Genomic DNA, 25,927 nt, shown 5'->3' on the forward strand with positions numbered 1-25,927 from the left:
GGGTGTTTCTATTGCCTCTTCAGAGATAGTTATGGGGTTTTGGCCCGTTTCCTCTCCTACCCAGACCAGTAGTGTTTGCCTGATTTCATTCATGAGGTGCTTAGACACCGCGAGAGGATACTACGAGCACGGAGACAGGAGTAGACTTTTTCCTCGACTGATACTTCTCAGAGCTCTATCACGGAGTTCTTTCAGCCAGATCACATAGACTTTCATGAGACGAGACCTCGACATGACCGCGACCCGGAGCTTGTGACCCGACAGCTTAGACAGAGGGTTGACACACAGATCATACTTGGGGACATCCCCTCCTTGTTTAGGGTCGGAGCCCGACCAACGGGGGTCACAGTGGCCCTAGTTAGACGCAGAGCTACGACTAGGAGACGTACCAGGACTGCACCCTTGAGGGGCCGACAATGCTCTATTGTTGACCTCATGCCTCCACTTCCACTGCCTCATCCATTCTGATGTCCTGCTGCTGCTGCTGATGATGATGATGATGATTATGATGATGTCGATGATGATGCTGAGATTGATATATACAGTCGACTATCGACATGACTATGTTGTACTTAGGAATTAGTATTGCCATTTTGCATCTTTTGCATTCTGCATTGGTGTGGATGCTCGTTTAGTAGCTCCACTACCACAGCTCATTGTATCAGGTTTTTCACAGTCTCATAGACCCTTTGGTCTTCCGAAGACTTTAATAAACTTTCTTTCTTTCTTTCTTTCTCCACATCCTCTCATAGGCATTTCACCTTAGGTCCAACTGAGAGAAATGGAGCATTTCTACTGACATACAGAAAAGATGAAGAGTAAGTTTTCTTTAGTCCAGACTCCAAGCAACTCAATAGGTTTGTATATGTAAATGCAAACCTACGTCTTCTTGAGAAGCACAGATCTCCAAATGGATCAAGCAGCGGTAGAGTGGAGCTTAAAGTAAGTGAGTCATAATGATCTTTTTCAACCTTGACAGATTGAAGTCAAGAGGACAATTTACCAGAAGGTATGCTCTGGTTTCAGTGCCAGATACGTTTGTGCCCCGACTCATGTATGATGAGCATTTCTTACTGTAGAAGCTATATGTACACACGGCATGGGTCTTGGATTACCGTAGGCTCCAGAGCCAGTTCATAGTTATCAGCTTTGAGCATGAGGGTTATTAAAAGGATCACATGTAACTCAAGCATGATCATCTCTGCGATATCAATGCAGAGATGAATGTCAGGTGATAGAGCTGGAGCAGCCCACGGAGCAGGTTGAGGTGCAGATGGAGGAGGTGGTTTAAATTAATGATCAAGACACTGTAGACTTGGAGGATGAGTTAAACTAGGTGCGAAGTGGGGATTAGTTTGAGATATGCAGATCTGAGTATTTTTTGCAGTCAAAATCACTCAGATGGAGCGTGCAAGTTTAGGGCTGTTGTCGATTTCAGGTACTTTTATCTTGAAATTTGGGCCATTCGCCTAGATCTGTTTTTGCAGACAAACATACAGGCTCTTTTGCAGGCATTTTGAGGCTTAAGCTATTGTTGCGGATTTTTAAGTGTAGTGTACACTCAAGGCAAGTTTTGCAAACATCTAGGCTTAGTGTGAGTCAGATTTTAAAGGTAGATTGTAAGCATTCTTTGAATTTTCGTTTGGATCAGCAAGGAGTAGATATGCTTGGGTTTTGACACCGGAGGACAAGTTGGATGGAACCAGCTACTCGTTATGGAGTTTTATGATGTTAGAAACGCAGCCAGAAGCTGCCAAGTGTCACCCAAGGAAGCGCCGGGTGCGAGGGCCCTGATTCCTATCCCATAGCTGCGCAGCCTCTAGAGCCTTCAAAATATTCCAGGAGGGATGTCTTTCACATCTTTGTATATGGGACTAAGTCTTCTTTAGCCACGTGTCATTCAACGCTCTTCTGAGGCCTTTTAGGCCCCCCATATCACATAGTGCCTTGATCTATTCGTGATGCCACATGAGGGGTTTCGTGATGCCACACGAGGGGTTTCGGGCGCAATACACCCATATTCCAACCCCCCCCCCCATGGGCCAACCCACAAAGGGCCAGGTCAGCCATACGAGTGTTGTTCACTCGCAAAGGCTAGATCAGGCAAATCAAATATGACCACCCTTTAAGAGCCAGGTCAGATAATCAATGGGACGACCACCCATCGGCAGACTGTAATAAACTTTCTTTCTTTCTTTCTCTCTCTCTCTCTCTCTCTCTCTCTCTCTCTCTATATATATATATATATATATATATATATGGGTTCGGACAGGATGGATAGAGGAGATCATGAGCACTATTGGGGTCAAACAAGGTTGTCCATTATCATTGACTTAGTTTGGCCTCTACATTGATGAGCTTGAGACCTTCATCGGGACCCTAGGAGGGACTGGTTGCTCTCTAGCCGGATCCTTGCTCCAAATATTGCTACATGCGGATGATATGGTTTTACTATCCTCCATTGCATAGGGGCTTTAGCGACATCTTGACGCACTTTAGAGTCACACGACTTGAAGGTTAACCTTGGTAAAACCATGGTTATGATCTTCAACATATCTCGAGCAGCCATGCACAGAGAGCATTTCACTTTGGATGGGTTGCCAGTGGAGGTAGTTGCATCCTATACCTACTTGGGGGTTTTGTTCTTCGGCCCGATTTTCACGACGTGAGCAAGTTTACAAGCTCGACTGAGTAGGAGGTACGTTGCGCTAGCTAGACTCAAGCGACAAGGCTTTCACTCTCACTTCGAGGACCCTCAGACCAAGTCTCTCCTCTTTGACTCTCTGGTTCGACTTGCAGGTATGTATGGCAGTCCTTGTTGGGGGCTTGATCTTTCAGAGGCGGAGTGGTCTCGAGTCGCGAGAGACTTCAAGTTCTCATGCTTTCACGAATGATCCGCAATAAGCCTTCTGTTTCACATAAGATAGTCGTGGCCGAGTTCGGGGCATACCCACTACAGCTAGATGCGGTATTCCAGGTCATCACATGTCTGTTCCGCATTCGACAGTATGGATTTTACACCACAGGGCGGCGTAGGCTCCCATGGCTGGGTTTATGCTCCTCCATGTTACTGGCAGTAGGGGAGCTAGTATGCACATACTTGCAGATGATTTGAGAGCCTTGGGCTCGACATAGATAGATTACCCCCCTTCTAGTATAGCGTTGAGACCCCCCTATCCTGCTCACCTACCACAAGGTGAACCAGGTCATACGAGAGGATCTCCTACAGCTACACACATTCACGACTTGGTTAGCACCACATGAGCTCCTTGTGAAGCTTAGCTTCTTCAGAGATCACTGCCTACAGATTTCAGAGGAGGGCTTCATCGACGCACCAAGATACATGTGGATCCACCTCCCCCACTTCATGAGGATCTCGATTGGGCAGTTTCGGAGGGCATACCTAGAGAGGGTCACATTTGTACTCTGTGCGATTCCCAGGAGATCAAGTTAGAGGACCATTTCGCTTTTAGGTGCCCGGTGTACTACTAGATCAGAGGTCGGTACCACATCATCTTAGAGACGGTTTCGGCTCCCTACCCAGCCTCTTTATCTTTTCCAGACTAGCGGTGCTTGGTAGCTTTCATACATGAGGACGTTCAACACGGGGAGCGGTTGCTCAGAGGGCGTAGGGGGCACCAAGGCACACATCTAAACACTCCTCAAAGTATGATCACCGAGTTATTTCGATCAGATAGCTTTGAATAGGGCTTACAGGGGCGACGACCATGGTGGCTCGAGCTAGAGCCACGCCAGACCCGCCAGCGTACTCAAGCACGGATCATGCTAGGGGATATTACCTCGATATTTGCTCGACCAGATGCACGACTCACGGGAGTCACTGTGGCACTTATTCGCCGTAGGGCTACAACTGTTGGACAAAGGGAGCCCAGAAATGAGTGATGGAAGAAGAAAAACAAGATGCTGCATTGAAAATGCTGCAACAAGTGGAGGTTCAAGAGTGAGCCAATATGACAAAATCCTAGGGGTAAATGCCCTAACTGGACTAAGTGTCCTAACTGATCTAGGTGGTACATGTACTAATTCTACCAATAGTCCTAACTGACTATAACTAGGCCTACAAGGCACATACCAAAGAATAAGTGGCACCTATGGTTAGCCCATAGAATGGCCTACAAACCCCTCTCCATGGTATGGGCTGAAGTATCCTGGACATGGCTTAGGATACCTAAATATCTAAGGTCATGGTTGCACATATTCATCCTGTAGGGATATAGCAACCTATGACTGTACAGAGTACAATAGATCAAGTTACAAAAGGTACTAAGTTTAAAGCTTGCCGAAAAGCCTCTAACTTAGGTCCAGGTAGAGCTTTCGTAAATAGATCTGCCAAGCTGTCTTCAGTGGAAACATAAGACAACTGAATATCACCTGCTGATAATCGCTCTCTGACATAATGATAGTGAACCTCAATATGCTTTGTGCGAGCATGGAAAATAGGATTCCGTGCAACAACCAAAGCACTCTGACTATTAGTGAAGATGACGATAGAAGCAATCTGACATGCATAAAGATCTACAAGTAGTTTCCGAAGCCAAACACACTCCACTGTAGCTGTAAAGGCTGATCTATACTTAGCTTCACAGCTAGAAGTAGCAACTGTACTATGGTTCTTGCTGAACCAAGAAACGTTTGAAGTACCAAGCATGAAACAATTGCCACTATGTGACACACGAGTGTCCGAACAACCAGCCCAATCACTATCAGTGAATTCATGCATGACAAGTGAAGTATCAGCCCCATAAGGAAGGCCTAAATGCCAAGTGCCTTTGAGATATCTGAAGATACGCTTCATGGCATGCCAATGGTGCATAGATGGGCTGTGCATATATCTGCTCAACTGTGAGACAGGTCTCGTATGGCATAAATAAATCAAACAACCAACAGCCTACTGATAGAGAGTGACATCACATGTACCGCTGCCATCCTTAGAAAAGAAGTGAAAACCAGGCTCTAATGGTGTGGATACTGGCTTGCAATCCTCAAACTGAAAATGCTGCAAAAGCTGTATGTACTTGGATTGTGACATCAAAATGCCCCCATCACTGCTAGCAAATTGGATGCCCAGATAGTAGTGTAAAGGATCAAGATCAGACATAGCAAATGTCTTTTGCAAATCAAGCTTAAAATCTGCAATTTGGTTAGCATGTGTCCCAGTCACAAGCATGTCATCCACATAAAGGACTAAAATCAGCAAATCTGTCCCACTCTTGCGGATGTAAAGGGTAACCTCTGTAGGGCTTTTCTGAAAGCCAAGTGTGCGCAAATGAGTATGCATCCTGGAATACCAAGCCTGAGGTGCCTGCTTCAATCCATAGAGGGCATTTTTCAAGCCGCATACCTTACTTTGAGAACCTTCAACCTCAAAGCCAGGAGGTTGGGAAACATAGACCTCTTCCTGTAAATGCCCATGAAGGAAAGCTATCTTGATATCAAGCTGATGTACCTCCCAATGAAAGTGGGAAGCAAAGACAATAACAATACGAATAGTAGTGATCCTGGAAGTGGGAGTAAAAGTCTCCTCAAAGTCAATGCCTTGCTTCTGAGCATAGCCCTTAGCAACAAGATGGGCTTTGTAACGGTCCACTGAACCATCAACTTTCCGTTAAATTTTATAAACCCACTTAGTTCCAATGGCATTCTTGCCAGGAGGCAAATCACACAACTCCCAAGTGTTACTCTGATGGATAGAATCCAATTAAGCTTGCTCAACCAACAATCATTCTGAAAGGCATCTGATGACATAAGGGCTCTTCATTGCATGCTGTAGCAATCAATGCATAAGAAACAAAACTAGCATGCTCTTTCTGGACAGCTGTTCTAGTACAGGTTGGCAGAGGAGTATCTTGTTTGCTGTCTTTTAATGTGTCAAGGAGCCAACCGGGGACCTTTTTGGGCTCCTGGATTTCAGCTCTTTCTTGGTCAAGAGCCCTTTGCAAATGGTCCTGATCAATGAGAGGAATATCAGGCTGAATATCTGGCTGCACATGTGGTTGCAAATGACCAATAGATGGAGGAGGTACAACCTTGGATGGAACATCATCCTGAGCATCGGATGGAAACAAAGGCATCAAGCTGTCAAAAGTATATGGGGCATCAACAACGGGCTGTTTTTGACAGTCCAGCAAAGGCATAGTGGTAAATTCATCATACACAACATCCCGACTGACAAAACACTTGCCCGTGCAGGGCTAATAGAGCTTATAGCCCTTATAGCCCTTGCTTTTTGAGCTATACTCAATAAAAATGCAATTGAGAGCTTTATCATCCAGCTTAGTGCGTGTTTGTGAAGGCACATGAGCATAGGCCAAGCATCCAAAAGTCCTTATGTGAGAAATGCGAGGCTTACGACCCATACAAGCCTCATAAGGTGTGATACTCTGCAATGCCTTTGTGGGACATCTGTTCAAAATGTAATTAGCACACATGACGGCATCCAACCACAACTTGTTAGGCAAATGTTTGCCTTTTAACATGCACCTGGCCATCTCCATCACTGACCTATTCTTCCGCTCAGCCATGGGATTCTGTTGAGGAGTATAAGGCACCGTGCATTGATGATGTATGCCATGTAAAGCCAAAAGAACATCAAACTCCTTTGACATGTATTCACCCCCTTGTCTGTATTAAGGTGAGCAATGTGCAGCCCACTCTCATTCTCAGCCAAGGCAATAAAATGCTTAAAGCATGAACAAACTTTAGATTTGGATTTCAAGTCGAAAATCCAAGTATACCTGGTGAAGTCATCAATAAAAGGGACAAAATAATAGAATCTCCCAAGAGCTGCAACCCTCATGGGTCCACAAACATCACTATGAACCAGATAAAGCTTGCGTGAAGCACAAACTATCCGATCCTTGGGAAAGATAGCACGGTGCATCTTACCAAGCAAGCATGGTTCACAAATATGCTTTGAAGGCATATGTATTTTGGGAAGATCAACAACCATACCATCCTTATATAACTTCACCAAAGCTCCAAAATAACCTCTTATGCCACAAATGGGTATTTGCCATGGTAGAATCAAGAGCAAAGGCATGTGCATCTGCAAGTGCAGCATCATCCAAACACCTGTCATATGCATCAACTCTATAAAGACCTCTAGTCAATGCGCCAGTCAAGACCATGGTAAAGGCATGTGTAGCATCATACACTGCACACCTAACACATAAAAAAGAACCTGTAGCTATAGATGAAATAGAAATGAGGTTCTTGCGAATGCCTGGAACATAAAGCACATTCTCTAGAGTGATAACACCACCAGAGACAGAAGTAAGAGCAACTTGCCGAATACTTTTCACGGTATATGATGCATTATTGGCACGTGTGACACTGCCCCCCTGAGATGTATGCTCTAATGAGCTGAATAACTTCCGATAGGAAGTGATGTGCTTGCTAGCACCACTATCAAAGAACAATGCATCATGAACATATGAAACTGCCATGCAAGCATCATGAACATCAGGATTATACTGACATGTAACCAAGAAAGCCCAATGCTGGTCTTGTGCAAAATTAGCGGACTCATGTCGATTTTCTGCACTAGAAGAACCAGATACTGCAAGACCAGACTCTGTCTTCTTCTTTTCAGATGCAATCCGCTTCCTGCATTCAGAAATATCATGCCCAGGTTTCCTGCAATAGTTACATCTCTTCTTTTTATTATCCACTGAAGAAGAGGCACCATGTGAATGATCAGCATGGGAATGAGGGGGTTTACCAGTTGAAACCTTGCCTTTGTCTTTGTTTTTGTGCTGGGCAGCAATGATCACTAGCCATAGAAGCATTGCGATTCGCACGACTGTGCTCCTCCTGAAGAAGAAAAGCAACCAGCTGGTCAAATGCGAAATGGTTTGCATTGCCTCCTGCAACCAACCTCAATGTAGTAGCAAAGCCTTGATAAGAATCAAGCAACCCATCAAGGGTATTAGAAACAAGCTGAGAATTAGGCATAATCTCATCAATGTTGGCCAATTGCTCTTTCAAATCCTTCACATTAGTGAGATAGGCATCCGTTACCACCCTCTTCAAGCTTCAAATCTTTGAACTGCTTGCGGAGATAGGCAACGCTCGCCTCATTCCGCACCTGATACAAAGATGCAAGCTGATCCCATGCTTACTTAGCTGTCTTGCAAGACCGGATATGAGGGCATGTGCTTTGGCATCATGACCATCCCATTGAATGTGCTCCTGTGTAGGAGGCAAAGTACCAGTAGCTGCAGGTGCTCTAGAAGTAGCATTAGAACCATCACCTAAAGACCCATCACCTGAAGTAGAATCAGAATCGGTAGGTGTAGCACCAGAAGCTGTAGTACATGTAGGCCTAGCCTCAGAACCTGAAACAATATGCCATAAATTCTTGGCAATTAAAACATGGCCCATCATGTATGACCACATGGGATAATTGGTGCCATCAAGCTTGTCATCAGCTCCAAGCATACCAAAAAGATCATCTTTGTTGCTAGCCATTGATGCAAATAGAGAAGCAATACCACAACGGAGAAAGGCAAAACGAGCATCACCAAACTTCTACAAACTAAAGAAAAATGCAGAAAAACAGCTTCAAATGACTGACAGGTTCCGTACAGGTCCGTACAGCATTCAATGCACATATCCCCAGTCCATACTGCAATCAATGAGCTTGACAACAGTCCGTACAGTTTGACAGCAGTCCGTACGGTTCACACGAGCCTTGAACTGCAGATGCAGGTCCCCAAACCCTAAGTCGGCTGCAGCAGGGGCTCCAAAGATCAGTGTACTTCACACGTGTGAATAATCAACTGCTGCAGGTCTGAAACAGCTCCGAAATCACCCCGAACAGCTCCGTGCAAGCTTAGATATGCACTAAATGCATCGTACAGCTGTCCGGCTCACACGTGTGGAAAATACAGTATTAAATGTGCCGTACAGAGATATTGTAGGCTGGAACAGCTCGAAAATGCTGAGGAATCGCCAAAAACAGCAGCAAATGCTTTGAAGCACAATCTTCCTGCGACAAAAATGCTTGGAGAGACTCTGGATGGTCACACGTGTGGTCGCACCTTGGAATGTGTGCAGACCAGCAGAGAAAACAGCAAGAAAAGGCTGCCAAACAGCCGTCAATGAGCAAGGGAGAGATCGGGGTGGCTGGAGATGGCTGAGGGGAAGATCCCTGACCTGCTTTGATATCACTGTTGGACAATGGGAGCCCAGAAATGAGTGATGGAAGAGCAAAAACGAGATGCTGCAACAACAAGTGGAGGCTCAAGAGTGAGTTAATATGACAAAACCCTAGGGCTAAATGACTAACTGTATTGAAGATGCTGCAACAACAAGTGGAGGCTCAAGAGTGAGTCAATATGACAAAACCCTAGGGCTAAATGACTAACTGGACTACGTGTCCTAATTGACCTAGGTGGTTCATGTACTAACTGTACAAATAGTCCTAACTGACTATAACTAGGCCTACAAGGCACATACCAAGGAATAAGTGGCACCTATGGATAGCCCATAGAATGGCCTACAACAGCCAGGAGACCTCAGTGGGCTGTAGATGCTGATAGCTACCAGGGCCCTATCATTGGATTTTTTCCCTTGCAGCACCCTCACACACCGTCGCCCCCCTCTTGAGTTGACACCCAGAGAGTCTTTTGCTTTATTTTACCGACGCCTTTTATGGGCAGGACTATGGAGTTTTCTGATATGCATCTTGGGTGTTGATGCCCGTTTAGCGGCTCCACCCATCAATTCATTGTATCGGCTTCTCTTAGTCTCATATACACTTTTTGGTTTCTGAAGACTATAATAGACGTTCTTTCTTTCTTTCTTTCTCTTTTCTTTCTTGCTTACATTAGTTCCTCAATAATTTTCAATTTGTAAGATTGGAACACGTTTGGTTGTCTTAGTTTCATGGCTTGTTTGTATTTTAGGATTGTAGGGGGCCGTAACGTTTGCAATTGTATAGTGATGTCTATGGCTTTGGTTCTATCATTTATAATGTATTTGACTTCAAGGAAAACCGAAAGTTGTACACCTTATTTCTCCTTTTGTCTTATTTAAATGTTAAGTATGTTGCTTATCACAAATTCATTCAAGATGTTATCAATAACACTATCCTATTGAAGTATGTTGCTTATTACAAATTCATTCAGCATGTTATCGTATTGAAGAACATTCTCGGATTTTCTGCCCACATTCTATATGCATGTGCAAATTAAGTTGAATGTCTTTGCATTTTATAGAACAGTCTAGTGCTGGCAAGCTAGTTTTTGGAAATCATAATGTTATGAAAGTAAAACATGAGCTATATATTCATGAAAAAAAGAAAAAGTATATAGAGACTCAAGCCAATGTTATCTCTTGGGATGTGTCTTGCAGGACAATATTTTTGAGTGGCAGTTTGCAATCCGTGGGCCTCGAGATTCAGAGTTTGAAGGAGGCGTTTATCATGGCCGCATTCAGCTGCCTCCTGAATATCCCTTTAAGCCTCCTGCTTTCATGCTTCTTACGGTATTGATTTCTTGACTTGTATCTTTTGAACATGTAACGAATTAGAAAATTCAAATTGTAAGTCATAGTACCTTGTGAAATTATTTGGTAGCCTTTGATGCTTATTGCACATACCTTTTTGTAAAGCAAAATGAAACCAGCTCTTCCAGCAAAAAGGAAAAAGGGAAAACCCAATTTCAGATGCTATGGTTGTATTTCAAAGTGCATCAACGAAGTTTTGGAATTGCAAATCTTGGTGCGATTATCATGAAGACTTAATGCTTCATTTACTCCTCTTTGCATGCATGTAGTCACAGCTCAAGAATGAAGTGTCATTGAAGGAAGCATGTGATGGAAACTGATGTGCTTAGTCGAATGAAGTGTCATTGAAGGAAGCATATGATGGAAACTGATGTGCTTAGTCATGCAAGGTGTCAGAGAATATTGACATGTACCTCTAGCTCCAAATATCGACCCTGATACCATATCAAAAAAGAACGCTGCTTCTTGTAGCCAAGCGGATGTTAGAGAAAAAGATTGCTTGCTACAGCCAAACCTAACACAACAGAAGAGGTCTTGAGATCTTACAACAAATACTTTAACACCAACTCACTCTTTGCGCTTATAAAGAGCCACTTTAGATATGGAGAGAACACACATAGATATTCAGCTGAACAAATCTCACGACTAGAGACAATGTCGAAGTACAAAATATAGCCCAAAGTGTGTCATCACCTTTAGAACATACACGGAGGTAAGCCACCGTTTGGACAGGTTTTGTTTGCTGATCCTTCTGCTGTAGACCCCTCCAAGATCACCTCGTGTCCCTGATGGACTCTAGGTTGAGGACTCTTGCAAAAAGTATGCTCTGATATGCGCAAGCAGGCAAAAGTTCCCTTTCATGCAGTCCTTATGCTCTCCTACGGGTGTAGGCCTGCACCTAGGTCCATATGCTCTCCTACAGGCGTAGGTCTCCTATAGGTGTAGGTTTGCACCTAGGTCTGCTGCAGATGGGGAGAGCAGCAAAAGACTGCATTTATCACCCTCAAGGCAAAGTTAACCACCGAGCCAATCCTTATTGTTCCTGACTTGCACAAGCCCTTTGATGTGGACTGCGATGCATGCGGGGAGTGTGTTGGAGATGCTCTTCATCTAGATGGTCATGTAGTTGCCTATGAAAGCTGGAGATTACATGATTCTGTAAAGCATATGCAGGTTTATGAGAAAGAGTTGTTGGGTGCAATTGATGGCTTAACCATTTGGAAGCACTATCTTTTAGGAACTGATTTCACGGTCAAGTCACCAAAGTCTCAAGTATTTCTTGACCTAGACTAAGCTCTCAGAAAAGCATATGAAATGGGCACATTTTCTGTCCATGTTCCATTTTCAGATTGTGCATACTTCAGGAGCACTTAACGGAGTGGTGGATGCCCTATCGAGAAGGCTGCAAAGTGAACAATGTAACAATAACCTATCATAGGACCTTGATGACATGAAAGAGCACTATCTATAGGACCCAGATTTTGGGGAGATCATGAAGAATATTCAGCAAGGCCAGTCAACCAGCCAGTACACCCTTAGAGATGGCTATCTCATGGAGGATGATCATCCATGTGTTACTTGAGATATGCGGATGAAAGTTTTAGAAGAGTGACATGCACCTCCTTATGCAGGCCATCGAGGCATTTCTTCATGGATGCAAGCCATAGAAAGGCACTTTATCTGGCGAGGTATGCAAGAGGATATCCACAAGTTTGTTACGGAATGTCTTACCTGCCAAAAAGCGAAGCTCGACCGACAAAAGACTCCAGGGCTTTTGATGCCGCTTTCTGTATCCAGGCCCCATGGGAGAGTAAAGATATGGACTTCGATCTTGCACAGTCAAAAGATGGAAATGTTGGGATTTGGACATAATTGACAGGTTTAGCAAGCTCACTGCATGTGCAAGTCTCTGATCCCAACAAATCTATTTAGGTGTGGAAGGCACTGCGGTAAGCACTGTGGCATAGTTGCCAGCGGAAACGGAAATGGAAGAAACGGAAACGGAAGAAATGGAAGAAACGGAGTTTTCGGCTCTCGCCAAAACGGAAACGGAAGAAACGGCAATATGATACAATTTATGTATAAAAAAATATTTTTATACATAATATAATTATCAATAGAGTGCAAATCATACATAATACAATTATCTATACTTGAAGCTTCAAGCATCAATGAATCATTCATGCCTCTATGATTCTAAATTCTTGAATGATGCTTCAATAATATGAAATCAACATGTATCATGACTAACAAGTTTGACATTACAAGAATCTGAAATTTAGAAGTTTGAAGTACTTTAAACTTAGCACACAAGTTGAAACTTGAAACTTGAAACTTGAAAGCATCCAATGTCCAGACTCCATATATGATCATGATTCATGATCCACAAATTCCATGATCATGACTCATGAGTCATGCAAGACTCAAAATAAAAGCACCCATGGATGATATAAAAAAAAGCAGCTGCCACCTGGTACCAAGGTCCAAAGTATACTCAGTAGTAAGTACTGTATCTACTATCATAAAAAAAGAAATAACATAGTCTAGGAATCAAGATGCATCATGTTGCAGCTTGTAGGCTGCATGCATGATGCATCTGAAGTGTCATGACTAGGAGTAGGCTAGCACTGTAGTCTGTACAGTCGTAGTCAAGTGACAAGGACCAAGGTACATCACTACTGATCATCTGCATCATCCATGGACTCCTCGTCATCGTCATCCTCTGCCTCCTCAGATGAGCCTGAGGCATCTGTGTCACTGTCTGAAGAAGAATCATCAACATCAGGATCAGGACCATCGGGTGCAACTTAAGTACTAGCACCATCTCCAGATGGTTGAGTGTATGATCGTGTGGTGTGCTGGTGTTGACAGCTCCTCATACAACATGGTGTATATGTCCAGCTCCTCCTGTGGGATATCTGGTATGGCCTTCATCTTCTCCACGTCCACCTTGTCTACATTCACTTGGCGAGGTTCGAGGCAGCCGGCGGCGAACTCAAGGAGACGGAGGTTGCAATGACAAAACACCAACCGCTCCAATTGAGCCGTGCTCAATTTGTTCCTCTTCTTTGTGTGAAAGAGGGCCCAAGTGCTCCAATTCCTCTCACAAGGACCGGAACTGCAGTCCTGTGAGAGAACACGTATAGTAAGGTGTTTCTGCCATAAGCCAATTAAGCAGAGATAAGTATCAGGAACTTGATAACTTTAAACATATTTGTAGTAGATAAAACTTCAAATTACTTAATGACTAAGCTCTAACTAGTGGCGTTGTAAGTTGTCTCTTACCAAAGTAGGAGTACAGTTGCCATATTTCTCCCACCAGGAGACAGGATGCAACTGTGTCTCTCGGAGCCTAGCCGTAGGTGGACCAAAGGAGAGGCTATGATTGCGGAACAATAGAAGTTCATCCTCCATTCTTCGTTGCATCTCCAAGTCACCACCCGTCCAATTTTGTAGATATTGTTGCATCTCCTCCTCCAACTCGTCATTCTCATATTACTCTTGACTGCGCCAGAGGGGATGCAATACATGTGCCACCGCATGGATTGGGCGGTGGAACCAATTCCACTGCTTATTCCATATAGCATGGATGGACTCAACCCTAAATCATGCCACAAGAAATTAGAATGCATTATGCAAGCAAAATTCATAGACTATATATAATAGTACATACATAATATATATCTGAAAATTCTAGGCTTCATGATAACAAATTGCAATTTAGTAACTGCAATAATTATACATATTACAAAAGTAAAAAGTCTTACTTATCAGGCGATAGGGAAGTGTTTCTGTTGAGGGCCTCTCCAATCTTGTCCATAAACTCGTACAAGAGCCCTAATGTGCTTCCCTCCATGTCCGTGATGCGAAGCACCGTGTAGATAGGATTAATCGATTTGATTAATGCCTCCGCCTGATTCTACCAAGACTCATCCATGATCATGTGGACAAATTCGATAGACTTTGCTTGGTCTCTATCATCCCAATCTCCCCACTCCCGAGACTCAACCGTGCGCAACAAGCCCTGGCGCACTCACACAAGCCTCTCCACCACTATGAACATGTAAGCAAACCTTGTGGCTGGAGGTTTCAATAGCTCAAGGTCACTGTAAGCCCGATAGATGCTGAGGACTTTGGGTCTCTTCGTGACAAACTTCACGATACTGCGGGCTGTGGAGAAGATGGCATCAATCCAAGGTATCTTCCCTAGGTCCTCGACAGTGTCACAAGAAACGTTTCTAGATTTTTACAGGCGTTTCGTCTAGAAACGCCTAAAAATAATTATTTTATAGATGTTATATATATAATATACTTCCTAAATAATTGTCTTCAGATTCTCTCTCTCTCTCTCTCTCTCTCTCAAAAGAGCTCTCAGACTCCTCTCAAAAGAGCTCTCAGATATCGATATTGTGCACACAATGCACATTGCACACACATATTACACAGTTGAAAGAGTAAAAAGATGCGTCACGCAGCCTATAGATTGAGGTTTACAAAGACACAGATTTTCCAGTTTACAAATTACTATTAACTAATTAGTTGCAACTTGCAAGTGCATATGGCTGCTAGCGTATGCCATGGATGATGGCCCATAGTTCAAACAATAAACTTTTAACTTTATAATTCAAATTTCAGAATCAAATTTCAAGATTTAAGATTCAAGATTTAAAATATAACAAAATGTATTATGTATTACTGTTTACATCATACATGTAACATGCCATAATGATATACTGGTAACTGTATGGTGTAAATTGTATACATAATCAAAGCCCGTCGCCTACAAGCCAGTTGCTAACAACTGCAGTGTACACAGTACACTCTAGAGTCTAGTCTCGACTCTCTAGAGCTAGGGACCATTGCCCTCTCCAAGATCTGCTGCCTCATCACTGTCATCATCAGCACTGGAATCAGCAGATGGATCTACATTCTCTGTGGAGGAAGAGGAAGTGCCACCCTCGAACCAAGTAGGGGCTCTCAACTGATCTGAGTCTCTGAGTCCGCACTGTCTACCAATGCCGCCTCCTCCTCTGGCTCATCTCTGCCTGGACGTCCTCGGGATGACGATGCAAGAACAGATCCCTGTGATCCCCCTCGTGAGGCTCGTGCTCGACGTTGATAACCACGAATCTGGGGTGTTCCTGTATCCTCTGCAACATTAGCAGCACGTACTCGTGGTGCACGAGCTTGAGCCATCGAACGTGTCTGACGTCGGAATCGAAGCATATCCTATCGCAGGAACTCGTAAGCATCGTCATTCTCTCGACTGTGCTGGATGGTGGACATGTCGACATGTTTTAGCTTGATCTTGTCAGGATTGACTTGCTTGGGCTTCCACTCGATGCTACCGGTACCATCTGCAGACCTGTACTTCTCAAGTAGACGTAGGTTGGCATTGACATATACCAACCTATTGAGCTGCTCCACGCTCAACCTGACATAGTTTACAAATTACAAAGCATAAAGAAGTCAATTCTCACGACTTAAGAAGTATAAATAAGAACTATAAGAAGTTAGAAGTTAGAACTTACTTGTTTCTCATCCTGGTGTGTATGTCTGCACATATGCTCGATATCCTCTCAGCTGGACCTGATGTGCAATCTTGCGAAAGGATGTGGAGAGCTAAGTTCTGCAATGAGGGATTCAAAATCCCAAATTTCTCCCACCAAGTAAGAGCCAACAGCCTGTTGTCTCTTTCCTTGGCAATTGCACGAGAGAAATGACCCATGTCATTGTGGAACTCCACTATGTCCTCTTCAATGCTATTGCAATTTGCAATACAGAAGAAGACAATATAAATAATTAGATAAATCATAAATGATAATAGTAAATACAAAGTTGAAAGCACTTAGAAGTTAGTAGTGAGCAGGTTGACCTCCTCGTGCCAGATGTGCCATATCTCTTTATAAAAATGGTATCCTGCCATACATCCCGTTTTGTGCTTCCACTCGGTCCACCGGCACGTCTTGAGGCCATGGTATGGGAGTAGAGAGTAGAGTAGAGTAGATTGTAGAGGCTAGAGGAGAGTAGAGGGTAGAGACTAGAGTAGAGGGTAGAGTAGAGTAGAGTAGAGTAAAGGGTAGGGTAGAGTAGGGGGTAGAGGGTAGACCGTAGAGGAAAGTAGAGGGTAGAGGGTAGAGTAGAGTAGAGTAGAGGCCCGAGGGTAGAGTAGAGAGTAGAGAGTAGAGGAGAGTAGAAGGTGGAGTAGAGGGTAGAGTAGACTGCAGATGGTAGGCTGGAGCAAGGCAAGCAATGGAGCGGCATAGGAGGAGCGAAAAAACAAAAACGGCGGCCGAAATCTGCAAGAAACTCGTCGCGACGGTTTTTTGGACAGAAAACGTTTCGTCCTAATTGCGCGTTTCGGGCGTTTCGCAGAAACGTTTTGTCTAGAAACGTTTCTTCGCGTTTCGGTGCCCCGAAACGCGTTTTTTGGTAACACTGGTCCTCGATCAAAAGATCAAGGCAATGTGAGGCACAGGGTGTCCTTTAGGGAACTCATCTTCTAACATGGCACCCATTGACACACAATTGCTGCCATTATGTGTCACCACTTCGACCACATGCTCAACACACCTATCTCCATAATGGCTGCCCGTAAATGCTCCCAAATATACAACCCTGTAATCACTGTACTTGCAATGGAAGCATCTATGGTTCTCAAGAACATGGTTCCCTTGCAAGAAGACACTAAAATATTGTACACACTCCTCTCGCGTGCATCTGACCATCCATCGCATAAGAGTGTGCATCCATATTTTTTCCAAGTCTCTTTCAAGGGCTTCATTTGGTCTTCCACACATTCCCTCTCTCTTCTTAGCTCTCTTGTCCGCAAGGCCTCATATGTAGGCCCTTCCCATTCATACCCAATGCGGCTCACGGCTCTCATGGCCTTCCTCCATCGTGTAGTCTTCGCCACATGAAAGGGTATTGCACACTGTATGAAGAGCTTTGTGAGCTCACTAGTGGCCTCCTTCACTGCTTGCTTTTGCAAGCGTGTTTGAATGCTAGACCTTTGCAGTGATCCTCTTTTTTCCGCACTAGCATCCACACTAATTGATCCATGTGGCAAGGGTGTTCTTGTAGCACTAGGACCCGCGCTCGATGTAGTTGATGCCCCTCTACTTCTCTTTGCAGAACCCAATGTGCTGGCATCATCCAATGGCTCAATGTGAGCAGCCTCTTCTTCATCTTGCAGCCCTTGCCCTCCACTTTTTGTAGCCAAGGCTGCCATGCGCACACGCTTCCATTCTGTTAGGCCACCTTTCACTGGAGTAGGCACAAACTCACAAGGTCCTACATCCTTGCTGGGAACACCTGCTAGATGGTCTTTCACCCGTGTGACAGACCCCGTTTTGCTTATGCCGCAATAGTTGCATCTCCACTTCTTGGAGCCACCGCCTCCTTTATAACTATCCAGGAGAGAGACATGGACCCAATAAGCATCTCTCGGCATTGAGGAGGATGGAGAGGTGAGAAGGAGGATGGAGAGGTCACAAGTGAGAAAGGATGGAGAGGTAGAAGGAGGATGGAGAGCTCAGAGGTAAAAGAGGATGGAGAGGTGGAAGGAGCCTGGAGGATTAGAGGTAGAAGTGAAGGAGGATGGAGAGGTTATAGGTAAGAGAGGATGGAGAGAAGAAGGATGGAGGGATGGAGAGCAGGCTGCCAAGTTGCAGCTTGCAGGATGGAGAAGATGGAGAGAAGGATGAAGAGGATGGAGGTCCGAGGAAAATGGGATGGAGAGTCCAAGAGCAAAGGATGGAGGGATGGAGAGAGCTTAGAGAAGGTGGAGAGAGCAGCAAGGATGCACAGAAGGAGTGCAATGGGCGGGAGGCAGCGAAGAAAGGAGCTAGGTGGCGAAATCGCGATTTGGGGGTGTAGGTCAAAAACAGGTTTTACGAAACGGCGTTTCTTGAAGAAACGCCGTTTCCGTTTCCTGCCAAGAAACGGCCGTTTCTGGCAACTATGCACTGCGGGAGCAGTAGTAGATGAATCAGAAGTGCCAATAGTAGTGGTTGTGGGGGCAGGAGATGCCTGTGTTGGAGAGACAGGTCTAGTTTTGGATCTAGATACAATATCCAAGAAATTTCTGAATACCGACAGGTGGCGCACCAAGGATGACAGCATGGGATAGTTGGTACCATCAAGTCTGTCCTTAGTGGCAAGCATTCCAAATGACTCATGGTTTGCCACTGCAAATGAAAATTCCCCAAAAAAGAAGAGTACCTTTCAAATGTCAAAGCCTCAAGGCTACAGTGCAATAAGCTGGCTGCTCCAAAGTTGACCACAAATCTGCAAATGTGAACCCAAAAAAGATGACAGCAAAAGATCAGCAAATGTGACTGCCCAAATGAGTGCTCAAACACTGAGCAAAAGACAAAGGGTTGCCCTGCAATATATGACTGCAATAAGTTGCAAATGTCAAAGCTCCAAAAGCATAAAGCTTCCCTGAAAATGCTCAAATGTGACCTGAAATTGGACCCCAAGGCAAAGGGGATAACTGCAAGTATCAATTCTGTAAAACCCCAAATTTCCTAAAATGAAAGTATGCCAAATAGAGGGCAAAGTGAAATTTCTGCTCAATGTCATTGTACCTGCATGCAGCGTCTGCAATAAACTGTCATTTGCCGCAAAAAGCCCCAAAATCTACCAAATTAGACTGCTAAAAAAGCAAATTTCTGAAATTCTCACTCACATTGAGTGGAATAGTCCCAGAAAAGCTGCCAAATGCCTTTTTCACGGTAACAATGCCAAAAGCCCGAATTTCTTGAGAGAAGTTGCATAAAAAAGAGGGTAAATTGAGGAAAAGCCCCAAATAATGCAAACATTCAAACTCTATCTGCAATGTCTGTCAATGTATAGGAAATGTCACAGTTTGTGACAGGTCAAGCAGTCAGAAAGTCAAATGAGATGACTAGATCTGCAAATGCAGCCTGTGAAATGAAAAGAGGGGCTGGACATGAAATGTACACTACTGTACGCAACTTGCAGAAACTATATGGCAAGCTTCTGTAAGTCGTATGAACAACTTTGCAATCCTATACGGACAACACATGCAGGATGTACAACAGATTCTTATACTCCATGACAGATGTATGGACAACGTACGGAAAGCATATGGCAACTGTACTACAGATTCTTATACCTGTACGAGAGATGTATGGACAACGTACACAAAGCATATGGCAACTTGTACGGACAAAGCTCTGAAAGCAAAGTTGCCTTGCAAGTGCTCGAAAGTGACCTGAAATTGAACTCCAAGGCAAAAGGGATACCTGCAAGTGTCAATCCTGCAAAAGCCCCAAATTTTCAAACAAAGGAGAGTATGTCAAAAAGAGGGCAAGGTGAAATTTCTGCTCAATGTCACTGTACTAGCATGCAATGTCATTTGCTGCAAAAAGTCCTGAAATCTGCAAAATCAGACTGCTAAAAATAGCAAATGTTTGAAATTCTCACTCACAGAGTGAGAAAATGCGAGAAAAGCTGCCAAATGGAGAAAAATTGCACCAAGAAGAGGGCAAATTGAGGCAAAGCCCCAAATATATGCAAATTTTCAGCTCTATTTGCAATGTTCTCAATGTTCAGGAAATGCCCTAATTTGTGAGAGGTCAAGCAGTCAGGATGTCGAAGGAGATGACTAGATCTGTAAATGCAACTTGTGAAATGAAAAGAGGGGCTAGACAGGAAATGTACGCTGCTGTATGGTAGGATTGCAAAAAACCATACGATAAACTTCTGCAGGTCGTACGGACAATTCGGCGATGCTGTACGGATAGAGCACGTAGGATGTACGGCAGATCATTATACCTGTATGATTGATGTATGGAGGGCGTATGGAATGCATTAGCAAGTGTATGACAGATTCTTATACCTTGTACGGATAAATTTTATAGTTAAACAACAATTGAACGGCAAACCATGAATGTTTTTGCAGGTCGTATGAAAACTGGTTCACATTGTATGGATGATGTAAAGGTTGTATGGACAATGCAAATCTATATGAGATGTACGTATGTCCATAGGAATGTAAATCGCTTGTATGTTGATGTACACAAAATGTTGAAGCAAACCTGCAAATGGTGCTGGTCGCTGCTGCTAATGTGTAGCAGCAACTCAACAAAGTTTATCCAATAAAGTGCAACACGATAGCATGAGCAGCAGAAGTGCGAGTCAGGGAAGCAGTTCGGAGCAAGAACTTGCTCTGATACCACTTTTGGGTGGGGGGAGCAAAGGAGTGGAAATGGAATGCAAGAACAAACAGCAAGCTGAGGGAAATGAGGAGTACTTGCAAATGTATAATGAAGAAAGTACATGTGGTGACCTATATAGGCCCCAAAGTCAACCAAAGAGTTGACCAATTAAGTCAATCAGAGGGTTGATTGAAATCCTAACTGGCCTACAAGGCCACACCAGGGCTAAGTGCTAGCACCCCTTAGTCTATACATTTTAGAGCTTCCTAGCTCTTTGTAGAACAGAGAATCTGAGTTGAACCGGCTTCATGCTCCCCTGTGAGCAAGCTTTGTAAATAGTTTTCTATTGCAAGAAAAAACGGGCGCCCGGGGGGGGGGCAGTTCGTTTGTACCAGAATTTCACAGTCTCATAGACCCATCGGTCTTCTGAAGACTTAGAATTTCACAGTCTCATAGACCCATCGGTCTTCCGAAGACTTTAATAAACTTTCTTTCTTTTCTCTCTCTCTCTCTCTCTCTCTCTCTCTCTCCACTTCAAGCCTCACCCTTGAAGTTAGACTGTTGTTTTTGGAGTTTCCAGCATCACGTTGGTGATGATAATGAAGTGTGAATTGGTTCTCCCCTCCCTCTTTTCCCCCGACCCCTAGAAAAGAACTTCTATTTCTGCTTGAAATAAGCTACCATAAAAATCAGCAGAAACTAGAAACGGTGTTGAAACTTGACCATGGGAAAAAGAAACGAGAGTTGGTTGTCGCCAAAAAAGGGCCAACCTGTTTCCCAAGAACCCAACATACTGTGTATGGAGTCTCTGGAAAGGGGCTAACAAGCAAGGTGGCAGACTATACAACCAACGAATACCTCTCGTGGTGAGGATATAGAAAATGCGGCCAAGCCTTGCAAAAACGTTCCCGCCTGTCAGCAGTTGCTCTAGAACCCGGAGCTCTGCACTCCCAAATGGCACGTAGGGTGTAGAAGTTGTCGTGCCAAATGGTGACAAGAGTGGCTGTCGGAGTAGTCTGCTGGCCTCCCATCACCAAATTGCAACGGGCGACCTGAATATGCCAGGCAGTGATGATGGCAATTGTCTCCCACATACTATCCTTTGTCGAAGGTGCAGGGCGAACGCCGTTGGGAGGAATTGCCTCATGTGCCTTGATCTTAGCCACAATCTGGTGCTGAATCCGAAAGGCTAGAGTAGTGGGATCTATCAGAATGCATGGCCTCCCTCTGTGAGCCACGCGACCATCCCCTAAGTGAAGTTTCTCTCCATCCGCTGGGTGCTAGCCACTATCTTAAAGTTGACCATCAACTGTCCACTCGCATTTGCTCCAACCAAGGGCCGATGGGTTGCAGGCTAGTCAAAAGGCGTGACCAGTGGCGGGAGATAACCTCTCTAGGGACCTCCTATTCTACCCAGTGTCGCTCCCTTGGGGGGGTCCATGCTGTTGCCTCCAACTGTAGGCGTTTGCCAATATGTGTCGTTGAATAGAAATGCGTAGTCGTCAATCCCTCCCACCACGAGTCTAGTATCGCTAGAACTATCTCTACCCGCCTTGTGCCTGCTCCTCTCATGTGAGAGAGTGCTTGCTTGCCCAACCAATATGTGTCTGTTGACCAAGCATGCGTCCCTCTAGGTCTCGTACCTGTAGGTGCCACATAAGTGGCTGCCTATTGAACTCCTCACGACAAGTGGGGTTGGCTCGTATAAGACCTAGAGACAAGCGCTTCCAGACTCTGAAAAGGTTTCTCATCAAGGGAGAGCCCTTCCCCGTGAGAGGAGCTGTTGAGAAAATCCAGGGACGCCCCCCAGGCTAGAACCTCATGGACCTCCTCAGTTGCGTTATTGGCCCAATTAATCCTTGCTCTAGATGCCTCACGTCAGGTGGGTAGAGCCTCCTTGACCGCCTCAAGGCTCGCTGCAGAACCCTCCACATAAAGTGCTGTGTCCTGTAAACTTTGAATCTAGCAACTCCTCCTACCGAATTGGAAGCCTCATCCCTATAAGATCCCTAGCTTGTGATCCCAAGAGGTAGCACAAAGCCTCCGTGGCACAAAAAAAGAAAGGGGACGAGAGGGAACTGAACGGGGGAGAGAGAAATCCTCGCCTGTATGACCACCTATAAGCAGTTGACTGGAGCTACTTGCGTAAAGGGACAAGACCCCTCTGATCCACATGTTTGAGAAGCCTAACCGCTGCATAGTGCTCTCCAGGGAGGGCCACTCCACCTTGTCATATGCCTTCTCAAAATCCAAGAGAAGGATAGCGAGAGGTTGCGGCTCCTCTTGGGCCCAGTCTAGAGTCTTCAAAAGGTGAAGATTGTCCAAGATATTGTGTTTGTACACAAACCCTGTATGAGTGTCATGGATGATGTCTACAAGGTGAGGCCACCATTGCATAATCACGACCTTGGCCAAGATCTTGTAGGCTGTCTCCAGTAGGAGAATCGGCCTCCACTGTCGTAAGTCATCTTTGCCTCCTCTTTTGGGATCAAACAAATCCATGCAGACTCAAAGACTGAGGGAGTGAGCCTATATCACAAACCTCTTGAAAAGCCGATGGAAGAGGAGTGCAAATGTGCTCCTAGAAGCATATGAAGAAACCCGGAGTCAAACCGTCCTCTCCGAGGCACTTTTGCGAAGGGTGGCCCTTTGAGAGCGATTGTTTGTGAAAGGCATCTCAAGCTGTCTGCTCACGCTCTGTGACACTACTATCGAGATGTTACCCCAAACCGTTTCTCTGACAGTGATCACCTGGTGGGACTCCTCCTCTGCCTCCCTGTAGAACTTCGTGGTCATCTCGAGAATCTCCTCAGGGTCCGTATGCATGTGACCATCTCAGTCTTTGCAACTATGTTCCCACTGACCTAGGTCATGTGACCTGAAAGAACTGTCTGGTCATCCTATCACCTTGAGAATGATAGGAGAACCCCACAGTACGGGTCTCTGTGTCCTAGAGATCTAGCGGGGTTTAAAACTTGGATATGAAAACACTTTCTATGAGGTGTTTTGGGAATGCTTCCTACGGTCGAACTCATCCTTAAGGCTCCGTCTAATCCCATGCATTCCCAACTAACAGGCAGTTTCACTCCTTCAAACATATGGTTTTCAAAATGCATCCACTTCCTCTACATTTGGTACGATGCGGAGAAACAACCGTCGGAGCAAGAGAACGATCGTGCACTCATATCTATCTGCTAGCCACTGCGATCTTGGGTCTTGCTCTTTGAGATGCTCAATGGAGGCCAAGTCGCGTCTCCGAGCTCCCTCTCGGGTCTGGAGGAGATGACGGCACCACAAAGCTTGGGATTGCAGCTTCTCACTGCTCCTATAGATTGCCTTTGCTGCTCAAGTGGCCCAACCTCCTCAGCTGACTGACTCCAAATCTCTGCCATCGCCTCCTATACCTCCTGCTCTTGTTGTTAGGAGTCAGGAATGCGGATCCCCTTCCCTCACATAAAACCTGTCCAGCCTCTCGAAGAGTCCATCGTGTCGATGCTGGCCAAAGGAGAAACGGAGGCTGCTTGGAAGCTTGGCGAACTTCGCCTCTTGCCAGGGGTCTTTGCTACAAATCGTGAAGATGAATTGCTCCCAAGTACTCCTCTCAGTTGTCGGCATCGTAGAGAAAGAGACTTCACCTAGCTTGTCCTCCCCAAACTTTAGATTGTTGAAGTTGCGTCGAACAATCCAAGAGTCTACGTCTATACAGGCTACTCACTCACATACTAGTATCTAGTGCATATGGGATGAGTCCCATAATGACACGTGTCACTCACACATGACTCACACACATGAACTAGTACTAGATGACCTAGTACTACACACCAACACATCACATCACATCACGACACTCTTTGGCTATGATATCTCCAACACCCCCTTTCAGAGCAAAGAGTGTGCTACCCAACACGCGAACGATCCCCCCTCCACCGCAATACGGTAAAGAGCAAGTCTAGCTATCCAACACTTGCCGTGTGATAGCGACTTCTCAGTTAGCTTGCGACTGGCAGGGGCAAACTATCACTCGTCACCCCCCCTTGCTCTGAATTGGGTGGTCGATACCATCAAACCAAAGTAGAAACCATATAAGCATTTTTGGGGGACAACCCAGGGTAGAATACCTCTTATTGACTCCAAATACATTAATTTTAGAGGGACAACTCAAGGCTGAGAACCTTTATTTGACTCAACACAAACACACATAGCATAGGAGCCTAGAAAGCCCAACCCTGGTCGAAAAGATCCTCGTCCTCAAGAGAGGCCGTGAACCTCTACTGTAGCTGAATGTATCTCCTTTGGGGGCTCTTGGGGTTCAGCTTCTTCTTCAGCAAGGAGATTGGCATGGTTCTTCTCTTGTTCTTGTTCCTTCTTCTTGAAGCAATGGGCGTCAATGTGTCCTTTCCTCTTGCAAAACCTGCAAATAATGTTCTTGTTGGTCTTCCATTTGCTTGTGGAAGCAAATGGTTGGTCACCAGCACTAGGAGAGGCAAGAGAGGCTTCCTTATTGTGACGGTCCTTCTCAATGAGGAGTGCCACCATATTATCAAACGTGGTAGTGGCTAGACGAAGAACTTTAAGAGTTTGCTCAAAGAAAGAAATTCCATGCATACTCTTCATGAGGTATGTTCCTGTATTCATCTAGGTATATACTCTTCATGAGGACAGCCATCTTATCTTCATCATGGGGCAGAGTTGTTGAACAAGAGATTGAAACCGGGCTAGATGATCACTCAACTTATCACTCTCTTCCATTTTCAAATCATAAAACTTGAGCTTCAGAAAAACTTTAGAGTTGGTGATTTTATTATCAAACAAGGTCTCAAGGCGATTCCAAATCTGTTTAGTTGTCGACTTGAAATCCACATGATGGATGAGTGAGTCGGCTAAGCAAAGACCAATGAGGGCAATGGCCTTAGCATTCAGTTGATTCCAAATCCTTTGGTGTTGTTGATCAAGTAATTCAACCTGGTCATCCTCAACAACATCCCAAACACCTTCACGCATAAGCAGCAATTGCATCTTGGTTTGCCACATGGGAAAGCCTTCCCCCTTCAACTTGTCCACGAGCAGGGAACTTGAAGACAAGGAAGTCATGATTGAAGAGGGTTTCATTAAGGCGGGCAGCAGCCTGAAATAAAGCACTAGCAAGTGGAACAACAAACTTCACGTATGCAAGACGGCTGAAGAAATGCTTCGGTGGGTGTTTCCAGCAG

The 25,927-nt window shown here is 44.8% G+C and overlaps 1 protein-coding gene across 1 annotated transcript in view; it reads left to right on the plus strand.

Moving 5' to 3' along the window:
• Positions 1-10,222: 10,222 nt before the first annotated feature.
• Positions 10,223-25,927, plus strand: part of LOC147890981 (ubiquitin-conjugating enzyme E2 32-like) — a 48,521-nt gene continuing 32,816 nt past the window's right edge. The window contains exons 1-2 of the mRNA XM_087389125.1: positions 10,223-10,291; positions 10,378-10,509. Of these exons, the coding sequence (XP_087245251.1) occupies positions 10,223-10,291; positions 10,378-10,509 (201 nt within the window). The remainder of the gene's footprint in view (positions 10,292-10,377; positions 10,510-25,927) is intronic.

Source organism: Dipteris shenzhenensis, chromosome 18 (assembly GCF_047967505.1).
Source record: "Dipteris shenzhenensis isolate YYH24624 ecotype China chromosome 18, Dip_SZ_1.0, whole genome shotgun sequence".
NCBI classification, from domain to species: domain Eukaryota; kingdom Viridiplantae; phylum Streptophyta; class Polypodiopsida; order Gleicheniales; family Dipteridaceae; genus Dipteris; species Dipteris shenzhenensis.